At 37.2% G+C, this 12,682-nt stretch overlaps 1 protein-coding gene across 1 annotated transcript in view; it reads left to right on the forward strand.

Annotated features, from left to right (window-relative positions):
• The window catches only part of ACBD6 (acyl-CoA binding domain containing 6), a 228,953-nt gene that overhangs the window by 5,763 nt on the left and 210,508 nt on the right, over positions 1-12,682 (forward strand). Inside the window, exons 2-3 of the mRNA XM_007448515.1 lie at positions 2,020-2,084; positions 10,171-10,267. Coding sequence (XP_007448577.1) covers positions 2,020-2,084; positions 10,171-10,267 — 162 coding nt within the window. The remainder of the gene's footprint in view (positions 1-2,019; positions 2,085-10,170; positions 10,268-12,682) is intronic.

Consider the following 12,682-nt stretch of genomic DNA (forward strand, 5'->3'; position numbering starts at 1 on the left):
CCTGTGTCCCCTGCATCGGCAGGCGGACTCTGAACCACTGCGCCACCAGGGAAGCCCCAAGCCCCCCTTTCTTTTTAAGGAAGATATTTATATCACTTTCACATACATCCAGCCCTCTGAACCTGGGCAGAAGTTGCATGGCCACATGTAATGTTCAGCTCAATGACCATGTATCCAGCTGAGACTTCTTTTACCATAGAGAGAGGAAGGATAGATACTGGTATTTGTTTCTGCCACTGGCTGTTGTCTGGATAAAAAAACCCACAAATAGTAATAACTGCTATTTTTATGATGCCTAGTAGTTTATCTCATATTTCAAACACAGTAGTTCAAGTGATTTTAGAGATCCCAGAACTGAAGCCTAGATTCTATGTGGCATATAAAACAGAGTGTTGTATAGTAGAGTAATATTGGACTTTGGTGTCTAACAGTCCTGGAGTCAAGTCTTGACTCCTAATTCAAGATTTACTCATCTGTGAGCTTCTCTGTACTCATTTATAGAATGAATTTGTAATGGCAAGACTAACAGGATTGTTGTGTGGCTCATTTGACATACATATTGAAATTTTTGGTTTATGGTGATTGTTCAAGAAAAGCAGCTCCTGCTCTTTCATCATTTCTACCCCCGTCCCATCATAACTGGGCTGCCCCTGTGTAAATGTACATTTTAATAACAGCCAGAGGGCCATGTGATTAATGGCTAAGCAAATGATAGAGATGATGGTTGTTAGGAACTCAGAGATGGATGAGATCATTGTAGATGGAAAGGGTTCTTAGAATTTGAACCTTGAGTGGGACTGCAAGGAGATTTAGCATTTTGAAAAGCTGAGAGAAGAGAAGTCTTTTTAGGTGAGGGAAATAACATGAGCAAAATAGAATAAAAATTCTAAATGCAGTGAGTAGATCAGTCTGGTTAGTGAGTAGACCCTCAGTTTGATTTTAGCAAAATGCAAGTGTGTAAGAGTAGAAGGAGGTAGTGGGAAAGTCTTTGAGAAGTAGATGGGGTTCAGATTATGGTATTTAGCTTTAGGGAAAATAGGTATTTTGTTGAACACATGCCTAATGTATTCATTTTATATGCAACAAACATTTTTTTACTGCCTTAAGTTAGACACTATGTTATGTGCAATGAGCGACTTAAGAATGGTTTCTTGGAGGCTATGTTCTAATAGCAAGATGAGACTACACAAACCTTGCTAACACAAGGTAAAAGTGAAAAGTGCCATCAGAGAGGTATAGAGTAAGTGCTGTGAGGGTTCATCAGAAAGGGAGATTACTGCTGGCAGTGGGAATCGAGCTGCGTAGTGAATTCTACAGTTGTGTGAATTTCACTTATGCTTATTCACAATGAAAATAATTACTGTGTAGTTTAACTACAAGTGTTTGAGGATTAAAAATAAGTATTGAGCACAAACAAGAGAAGATTATTGTGGAATAAATAGAATTTATGTTATTGAGAAACCTTGAAATTTTTTTTCTGTGGCTTTTAGCATCTAAATTTATATTGACTAGTTTCATAATAGGGCACGTTAAAAATAGTGTGCTTTATCCTGGAATTTGAGAGAGATGAAATGCTGAATAGTGTTATGAGAATCAACACAGACAGACGGTATGATGAATTCTGATAAACTGTACTTTAAAGCTTGTTTATTGCATGTTTAAAAATTCTTCCACATTACAAATGGTAATAAGGATTGCATAATCTATATTTATAATTTGTTTTATATATATAATTTGTCTACTAATTTAGGAATGCACTGTCACCTTTTTTTTTTTTTTTAATGTATTACACTGTTAGATAACAGTTTTTTAATGCAGTAAGCCATAGCAGCCTGTATTTAAAGTTTGTTTTTTGGTTTGCTTTTGCAAAGCATGTTAAATTTTGTTATTTTATATGATGCAGATATTTTCTAACTTCATAGTTATGAAGTATACATAATAGATTTAAGAATTAGAAGTTTCTCTGACATTTCTTTGAAAAATAAGTTCTTGATTTTACCCCCCTCCCGCTTGATTTAGGTCAAAGTTGGAAATTGCAATACTCCTAAACCAAGCTTCTTTGACTTTGAAGGAAAGCAAAAATGGTAAGAAATTCTTGGGATCTAATGTGGTTGTTGTAAATGGCTTAGGTGTTTAGGAATTAGAAAGTAGTGAGCAGATTAAAGAATTAGTTTTCTATTAATCTCTTTCTGCTGTAGACTGTGCTAATGATAGGCAGTTGGGAGAGAGATTAAAAGAATCCGATTTTAGATAAATCTCCTAAAGGATTCTTATGCCATGATGTTGGTGTATAAGTAGTTCACAACAGACACACATTCCTTACATATGAATTGCTTCTTAGAGAGTGACCAAAAGAGCTATTGGTTGGAATTTTCCTTCTCTGTCATACAGCCCCTAATGGGTCACCACTTCTCCCCTCTGGAGGGATCTTTGGAAGAAGGCCAGGAGGATGGGAAGGTAGAAGAGCAGGGTAGATCCCCAGTTTTTTACTCTTCTCCCCTTCCCAATTCTGTCTGCTCATTTCTAGTGCCCTTCTGTTCCTTGCCCACCCACACCATGGTGAAGAAGTGCGTATAATATACCCTGTTGGGCAGAAGGGGGAAAAAATAGATACTGGGTCTACTTCTTTCCTGAATACAGAAAAAGATTATGCCCTCCTAGATTTTTTTAATTATAATTCAGAGATTACCTCTTATCGTTTGAGACCTTATTTCCTCTTACCTTGTCTAAGTGAAAAGAGAGAAATTGCATACAATAGGGAACCTTAGTTATAGAAGGAAGGACTTTGGAGCATCAGCTCTGGAATGAAGAGTAGAGAGAGTAGGGTTTAAAAAGAGAAGATGAAATATGGTTATAGAGAGAAGAAGCGTATTTCACAATGTGGTCCCCTGGACAAGTTGCCTGTCTAGGAAATGTTTGTTACTCAGCTCTGAGGAGATGTAGAGCTTGAACCCGAATGCAAATATTAATGTCATTAAGCACAACTGTTTAGTTCAGCTGACTTTTTTTTTTTTGTGTAAGACATTCTCAGTGAAGGAAGCAGTGCTTTGATTTTCATTCTGGCGCAGGTTTTCTTTGCTGATGATAACAAAAAGTTCTCTGACTGGCATTTTATTACTGTTGTAGCGAGTACCTGATGTAAATTTTATTGTGAGTTTTTTGTTTTAGTTTAAGAATTATAATTCACCATTATTTTTTTCCCCAAGTTTGCCTGTTATCTCACTGTTTTTAATAATTTTTAAAAGTTTAGACTTTACAACCACTATAATAATAATTCAGTCAAGAATCATCAATGGATGTTAAAATCATTAGATGAAAAACTACTAGGGAACAATATTCACACAATCTGATCCACAGTTTACTTATTAATTACAAAGAGGAAACCGGGAGATACGGCTTTTACTAAGTCCTGACTCCTATCATGATGGGACAAACTGCTGTCATGTGATGAATTGTAAACGACATGTCACCTATATGTTGCTCTTGCCAAATATTTAACCTGATTCTAGTCATGATTAATCATTTTTGGCAAGAACACTCTGTAGGTAAGGAAACAATCAGACATACAAATTGAAAGATATTTTATAAAACAGCTGGTTCAGACTCTTAGAAAATAGCAATATCATGGAAGACAAAAAGTGTAAAGATACATGAAACTCAGTGCTGTGTGTAAATCTTGATTGGCTCCTCATCTGGGAGAAGAAAGCTATAAAGAACCTTTTGGGGAAGTCGGGGAAATCTGAATATGGTCTATATACGTTTATTTAATAGTACTCATATTAAGTTTCTTCACTTTGAAGAATATATATTTGGCTGATATATTTGGGCTAAAGTGTTATGATGTATACAAGTAACTTTCAAGAGATTCAGCAAAAATAAATTTAGGAAACCTCAGAAAGATGTTCTGTTCATCATAGGAGCAGGCAGGTAGTGAGAAAACTGTGGGACTGAGTTCTGTTTTACAGTAGATCAGTGGCTGTACTTCCCAGTTGGAGGTAGAAAGAATTGGCAGGGAAAAGCCAAGAAGGAGGCCTGTCCTAGCAGCTGGCAAAAAAGAAGAAAAGGAAAACACAGAAGGGGGCTCAGGACTAAAATATTGCCCTTGGTATTAAACTGCAGGAAGTCCCTACCCTTGTTTTTTTTTTTTTTGAATTTTATTTTATTTATTTTTTTATACCACAGGTTCTTATTAGTTATACATTTTATACATATTAGTGTATATATGTCAATCCCAATCTCCCAATTCATCACACCACCACCACCCCTCCCCTGCCACTTTCCCCCCTGGGTGTCCATATATTTGTTCTCTACATCTGTGTCTCAATTTCTGCCCTGCAAACCGGTTCGTTTGTACCATTTTTCTAGGTTCTACATATATGCGTTAATATACGATATTTGTTTTTCTCTTTCTGACTTACTTCATTCTGTATGACAGTCTCTAGATCCATCCACGTCTTTACAAATGACCCAATTTCGTTCCTTTTTATGGCTGAGTAATATTCCATTGTATATATGTACCACATCTTCTTTATCCATTCGTCTGTCGATGGGCATTTAGGTTGCTTCCATGTCCTGGCTATTGTAAATAGTGCTGCAGTGAACATTGGGGTACATGTGTCTTGTTGAATTATGGTTTTCTCTGGGTATATGCCCAGTAGTGGGATTGCTGGGTCATATGGTAATTCTATTTATAGTTTTTTAAGGAACCTCCATACTGTTTTCCATAGTGGCTGTATCAATTTATATTCCCACTAACAGTGCAGGAGGGTTCCCTTTTCTCCTCACCTTCTCCAGCATTTGTTTGTAGATTTTCTGATGATGCCCATTCTGACTGGTGTGAGGTGATACCTCATTGTAGTTTTGATTTACATTTCTCTAATAATTAGTGATGTTGAGCAGCTTTTCATGTGCTTCTGGGCCATCTGTATGTCTTCTTTGGAGAAATGTCTATTTAGATCTTCTGCCCATTTTTGGATTGGGTTGTTTGTTTCTTTAATATTGAGCTGCATGAGCTGTTTATATATTTTGGAGATTAATCCTTTGTCCATTGATTCATTTGCAAATATTTTCTCCCATTCTAAGCGTTCTCTTTTTGTCTTGTTTGTAGTTCCCTTGGCTGTGCAAAAGTTTTTAAGTTTCATTAGGTCCCATTTGTATATTTTTTTATTTCCATTACTCTAGGAGGTGGATCAAAAAAGATCTTGCTGTGATTTATGTCAAAGAGTGTTCTGTGTTTTCCTGTAAGAGTGTTATAGTGTCTGGTCTTACATTTAGGTCTCCAATCCATTTTGAGTTTATTTTTGTGTGTGATGTTAGGGATTGTTCTAATTTCATTCTTTTACATGTAGCTGTCCAGTTTTCCCAGCACCACTTATTGAAGAGACTGTCTTTTCTCCATTGTACATCCTTGCCTCCTTTGTCATAGATTAGTTGACCATAGGTGCATGGGTTTATCTCTGGGCTTTCTATCCTGTTCCATTGATCTCTCTTTCTGTTTTTGTGCCAGTACCATATTGTCTTGATTACTGTAGCTTTGTAGTATAGTCTGAAGTCAGGGAGTCTGATTCCTCCAGCTCCGTTTTTTTCCCTCAAGACCGCTTTGGCTATTCGGGGTCTTTTGTGTCTCCATACAAATTTTAAGATATTTTGTTGTAGTTCCATAAAAAATGCCATTGGTAGTTTGATAGGGATTGCTTTGAATCTGTAGATTGCTTTGGGTAGTAGAGTCGTTTTCACAATGTTGATTCTTCCAATCCAAGAACATGGTATATCTCTCCATCTGTTTGTATCATCTTCAATTTCTTTCATCAGTGTCTTATAGTTTTCTGCCTACAGGTCTTTTGTCTCCCTAGGTAGGTTTATTCCTAGGTATTTTATTCTTTTTGTTGCAGTGGTAAATGGAAGTGTTTCCTTAATTTTCTGATCTTTCATTGTTAGCGTATAGGAATGCAAGAGATTTCTGTGCATTAATTTTGTATCCTGCAACTTTACCAAATTCATTGATTAGCTCTATAGTAGTTTTCTGGTGGCATCTTTAGGATTCTCTATGTATAGTATCATGTCATCTGCAAACAGTGACAGTTTTACTTCTTCTTTTCCAATTTGTATTCCTTTTATTCCTTTTTCTTCTCTGATTGTTCATATTTTCTATTTCTTCTTGCTTCAGTCTTGGAAGGTTATTCTTTTCTAAGAATTTGTCTGTTTCTTCCAGGTTGTCCATTTTATTGGCATAGAGTTGCTTGTAGTAGTCTCTTAGGATACTTTGCATTTTTGCAGTGTCTGTTGTAACTTCTCCTTTTTTCATTTCTAATTTTATTGATTTGAGTCCTCTCCTGCTTTTTCTTGGTGAGTCTGGCTAATGGTTTATCAATTTTGTTTCTCTTTTCAAAGAACCAGCTTTTAGTTTTATTGATCTTTGCTGTTGTTTTCTTTGTTTCTATTTTATTTATTTCTGCTCTGATCATTATGATTTCTTTCCTTCTACTAACTTTGGGTTTTGTTTGTTCTTCTTTCTCTAGTTGTTTTAAGTGTAGAGTTAGATTGTTTATTTGAGATGTTGTTTCCTGAGGTAGGATTGTATTGCTATAAACTTCCTTCTTGGAACTGCTTTTGCTGCATCCCATAGGTTTTGGATCATCGTGTTTTCATTGTCATTTGTCTTTAGGTAGTTTTTTATTTCCTGTTTGATTTCTTCAGTGATCTCTTGGTTATTTCGTAACGTATTGTTTAGCCTCCTGTTTTTTACGTTTTTTCCCCTGTAATTGATTTCTAATCTCATAGTGTTGTGGTCAGAAAAGATGCTTGATATGATTTCAGTTTTCTTAAATTACTGAGGCTTGATTTGTGACCCAAGATATGATCTATCCTGGAGAATGTTCTGTATGCACTTGAGAAGAAAGTGTAATCTGCTGTTTTGGATGGAATGTCCTATAAATATCAATTAAATCTTTCTGGTCTGTTGTGTCATTTAAAGCTTGTGTTTCCTTATTAATTCTCTGTTTGGATGATCTGTCCATTGATATAAGTGAGGTGTTAAAGTCTCCCACTGTTATTTGTTACTGTCGATTTCCTCTTTTATAGCTGTTAGCTGTTGCCTTGTGTATTGAGGTGCTCCTATGTTGGGTGCATATATATTTATAATTGTTTTATCTTCTTCTTGGATTGATCCCTTGATCATTATGTAGTGTCCTTCCTTGTCTCTTTTAACATTCTTTATTTTAAAGTCTATTTTATCTCATATGAGAATTGCTACTCCAGCTTTCTTTGGATTTCCATTTGCATGGAATATCTTTTTCCATCCCCTCACTTTCAGTATGTATGTGTCCCTAGATCTGAAGTGGGTCTCCTGTAGACAGCATATATACAGATCTTGTTTTTGTATCCATTCAGCCAGTCTATGTCTTTTGGTTGGAACATATAATCCATTTACATTTAAGGTAGTTATCGATATGTATGTTTCTGTGACCATTTTCTTAATTGCTTTGGTTTTTTGGTTTTTTGGGTTTTTTTGCGGTACATGTGCCTCTCACTGTTGTGGCGTCTCCAGTTGCGGAGCACAGGCTCTGGACACGCAGGCTCAGCGGCCATGGGTCACGGGCCCAGCTGCTCCGCGGCATGTGGGATCTTCCCAGACTGGGGCACGAACCCGTGTCCTCTGCATCAGCAGGCAGACTGTCAACCACTGCACCACCAGGGAAGCCCTTGGGTTTGTTTCTGTAGGTCCTTTTCTTCTCTTGTGTTTCCTGCTTAGAAAAGTTCCTTTATCATTTGTTGTAGAGCTGGTTTGGTGGTGCTGAATTCTCTTAGCTTTTGCTTGTATGCCAAGCTTTTGATTTCTCCATCGAATCTGAATGAAATCCTTGCCAGGTAGAGTAATCTTGGTTGTAGGTTCTTCCCTTTCATCACTTAAAATATGTCATGCCACTCCCTTCTGGCTTGTAGAGTTTCTGCTGAGAAATCAGATGTTAACCTTATGGGAGTTCCCTTGTATGTTATTTGTTGTTTTTCCCTTGCTGCTTTCAATAGTTTTTCCTTGTCTTTAATTTTTGCCAGTTTGATTACTATGTGTCTCCACGTGTTTCTCCTTGGGTTTATCTTGTATGGGACTCTGTGTGCTTCCTGGACTTGGGTGGCTCTTTCCTTTCCCATGTTAGGGAAGTTTTCGACTATAATCTCTTCACATATTTTCCTTTCACTCTCTCTTCTCCTTCTGGGACCCCTACAATGCGAATGTTCTTGCGTTTAATGTTGTCCCAGAGGTCTCTTAGGCTGTCTTCATTTCTTTTCATTCTTTTTTCTTTATTCTGTTCCGCAGCAGTGAATTCCACCATTCTGTCTTCCAGGTCACTTTTCCGTTCTTCTGCCTCAGTTATTCCACTATTGATTCCTTCTAGTGTATTTTTCATTTCACTTATTGTATTGTTCATCTCTGTTTGTTTATTCTTTAATTCTTCTAGATCTTTGTTAAACATTTCTTGCATCTTCTCGATCTTTGCCTCCATTCTTTTTCCGAGGTCCTGTATCATCTTCACTATCATTATTCTGAATTCTTTTTCTGGAAGATTGCCTATCTCTACTCATTTAGTTGTTTTTCTAGGGTTTTATCTTTTTCCTTCATCTGGTGCATAGCCCTGCCTTTTCATGTTGTCTATCTTTCTGTGAATGTGATTTTTGTTCCACAGGCTGCAGGATTGTAGTTCGTGCTTCTGCTGTCTGCCCTCTGGTGGATGAGGCTATCTGAGAGGCTTGTGCATGTCTCCTGATGGGAGGGAATGGTGGTGGGTAGAGCTGGCTGTTGCTCTGGTGGGCAGAGCTCAGAAACACTTTAATCCGTTTGTCTGCTGATGGGTGGGGCTGGATTCCCTCCCTGTTGGTTGTTTGGCCTGAGGTGACCCAACACTGGAGCCTACCCAGGCTCTTTGGTGGGGCTAATGGCTGACTCTGGGAGGGCTCACGTCAAGGAGTACTTCCCAGAACTTCTGCTGCCAGTGTCCTTGTCCTCACGGTGAGACACAGCCACCCCCTGCCTCTTCAGGAGACCCTCCAACACTAGCAGGTAGGTCTGGTTCAGTCTCCTGTGGGGTCACTGTTTCTTCCCTTGGGTCCCGATGTGCACACTACTTTGTGTGTGCCCTCCAAGAGTGGAGACTCTGTTTCCCCCAGTCCTGTTGAAGTCCTGAAATCAAATCCTGCTAGCCCTCAAAGTCTGATTCTCTGGGAATTCCTCCTCCCGTTGCCGGACCCCCAGGTTGGGAAGCGTGACATGGGGCTCAGAACCTTCACTCCAGTGGGTCGACTTCTGTGGTATAGTTGTTCTCCAGTTTGTGAGTCAGCCACCCAGCACTTATGGGATTTGATTGTATTGTGATTGCGCCCTTCCTACTGTCTCATTGTGGCTTCTCCTTTGTCTTTGGATGTGGGGTGTCTTTTTTGTTGAGTTCCAGTGTTTTCCTCTTGATGCTTGTTCAGCAGTTGGTTGTGATTCTGGTGCTCTCGCAAGAGGGAGTGAGAGCCCGTCCTTCTACTCCACCATCTAGAACCAAAAATCCCTCCTCTTGCTTTTGATGTCCCTGCCCAAAGCTTCAGGATCTACTACTAGCAGCTTGGAGATGAGATAACAGCAGAAGGGAAGGTATATTTCTCACATCTTAAAATGAGAAGTTTGAACCATTTCCCACAGAATATTGTTTTGTGTGACGGTTAACGTATTACTGAAATGCCACACAGTTAATTCGTAAGATGGGAACTACTCCTATTGTTTGTAGACCATACATTCTCAACAGGGGTTTGAAATTTGGGTTTGGGGAATTTTAAAATCTTAGATAGTAAAAAAAAAAATAAAAAATAAAAAAAAACTTAGATAGTACAATAGTGTGTCATCTTCCAAAATTCAGCAGGTGTGCAATATATGTGTAATTTTAAAATTTCATGGGGGAGAGTGATTAGGAAAAAAAATGTCTGAAAGGGCTCCTTAGGTGGGGTGATAAGGTCTGTATTGTTGTGGACCAATGAAATGCAAAAAGAGAAGGCTACTCATATATGGCTTATTATATCTGTATCTCCTGACCCTTAAAATGTGTGTGCCTTTTTTTAATAATAAAAAGAAGAAATATACTGTTTGTGTTCCTTACATAGTTAATGATAGGTCATTTTGGATATTCTCTACTTTAGGGAAGCATGGAAAGCACTTGGTGATTCAAGCCCCAGCCGAGCAATGCAGGAGTATATTGCTGTAGTTAAAAAATTAGATCCAAGTTGGAATCCTCAGGTAAGACCAAATGATTGTAAATAATATTTTCCAATAACATACTATCTTTCTCTCAAATAAATGTTTAAAACTAAGCTTTAGGCTTAAATAACATCCTTACAGTTTTATTTTCTCAAATCAAAAGATTATAAAGTTATTGCAGTATTTATCTAAAAATATTATTGCTTATATGTTAACATAATCAGCTACTGATACTGAGAACTTCTCTGAATTGTAGAGCATTTTTAAAAGCATAATTGTAATTTCAGTCGTGTAAAAACTCAATTCATTTCAAAATTTGAAAGAGTTTAACTTGAGATCATATTATTATCTTGAGAAATGGAAGGTTTTTTTTTAATGAGCACTTTCTATGAAAGTACAAAATGCTTGTTGATAGGGATAAAATATGAATGACATGCTTTCTGCCATTATGTAAAGTACCTTATAGAATATAAAACATATCAAAAATAGAGTAGCAGTATAAAACAATAATAATGCGAATGCTAGGGTATCCAATGGAAGAACAGATTACTTTGGACTTTGGCGGCAGTTATTACATTGTTACATATTTATTACCAGTATGAAGGAATTTTATTCCACCAGTGATGGAATCTTAAAATGTCAGAGTTGTAAGGAATCTTAAAGATTTATATGTTATGATATATAAAAGTATGTCTTAATTATGAGTACAAAGGGGGAGAGATAACCAAGTTAGGATAGCTCTAATGATATGACTGCCTTTTGGAAATCATTGAAACATTTCCTGATGTTTTTGATGTGCATGAGTATTCATTCTCAGAAACATTCCTTTTTATTAATATCTTTTATAAAACGTCAAGTTTGCATACAGATATATACCATAAAGGTCGTAAGGACTTAAACTCTGAAATTCAGTGGTAAAAACAGGTGCATCTCTGAGCTGAACTCAGCCTGAACACAAATGGCATATTTATTTATTTATTTATTAACATCTTTTTGGAGTATAATTGCTTTACAATGATGTGTTTCTGCTGTATAACAAAGTGAATCAGCTATACATATACATACATCCCCATGTCCCCTCTCTCTTGCGTCCCCCTCCCACCTTCCCTATCCCACCCCTCTAGGTGGTCACAAAGCACCGAGCTGATCTCCCTGTGGCACGATATCTAAGAAAAACAAAAACAAGACTTGAAATTGCATGCCTTTAAGTGAGTCCTTACTCTTCAGGTCCAGCCGCTGTGGTCTCAGTTCTTCCCTATTGACTTATACTTGACTGTTTCTGATGCCTGGCTTATGTAGGTATTTGAGTTGATAACTTCTGATAAATGACAGAATTTATGATTTCTTACCTTCAATACTTTAATTACTAAGTAAAATTCCGTTTTCTATGACTCTTACAAATGCACATTCCATGTAGTTAGGTAGTTCTTCCGTAGGGAAACCCAAACAGGCATTAAGGATGTTTTTAAAAATATCTAAATCTTACATATTGAACTTATAAAACTTGAGTAGACTAAGCAGAACCAAAGATACTTTCTTTTTTCTTTTCTTTTTTTTCAACTTCTTCATTGGACAAAGATACTTTCAAGTAAAAATGATTCTTTAATACATTGTTCTAAAAATATGTTAACATCATAATCTAGTTGTAAACAGGAATTTTACGTTTCATTTACGTTTTAATTTTTAGTTTAAACATTCTGAGCTGGTCCCTTTGACTCATAGCTTTTTTTCCCCCTTGTTTTTGATTGGTATGGGGCAGATCATAATCTCAGTCTCAAGAGATTTGGTATTTGGTTCATTATCTTTTAGGTTAAAAGAACCATTTTCTTTTGATATTTGTTTCTAAAAACGATGAAATAGTAACGACTCTCATGCTGAGTGTGTTAAGTTCTTTGCATGTATTGCCCTTTGAAATCTTCATAAGAATTTTAAGAATTAGAAACTGTACTTTAAAAAAGAGAAAATTCAGGCACAGAGAGGCTTAGTAACTTTTCTAAGATTAGCCAGCTAATGAATGGTGTTGCCAGGATTTGGACCTATGCTTATATGAGTCCAGATCCCCACCCCTAATCACTCTGCTATCTGTTCTATAGCTGACATTATGTGTATTAAAAAAAGCATGCAAGCTTAAGTGTATGGAAAATTCAAGTAAAGATATTTATTTATTTTAAATTTATTATTTTAAAATTTTATTTTATCTTTGGCTGCGTTGGGTCTTTGTTGCTGAGCACGGGCTTTCTCTAGTTGTGGCGAGTGGGGCTACTCTTTGTTGCTCTGCGCAGGCTTCTCATTGCAGTGGCTTCTCTTGTTGAGGAACATGGTCTCTAGGTGTGTGGGCATCAGCAGTTGTGGTGTGTGGGCTCAGTAGTTGTGGCTCACGGGCTCTAGAGCGCAGGCTCAGTAGTTGTGGCACACGGGCATAGTTGCTGTGTGGCATGTGGGATCTTCCTGGAC

Source organism: Lipotes vexillifer, unplaced genomic scaffold, assembly GCF_000442215.2.
Source record: "Lipotes vexillifer unplaced genomic scaffold, Lipotes_vexillifer_v1.1 scaffold76, whole genome shotgun sequence".
NCBI classification, from domain to species: Eukaryota; Metazoa; Chordata; class Mammalia; order Artiodactyla; family Lipotidae; genus Lipotes; species Lipotes vexillifer.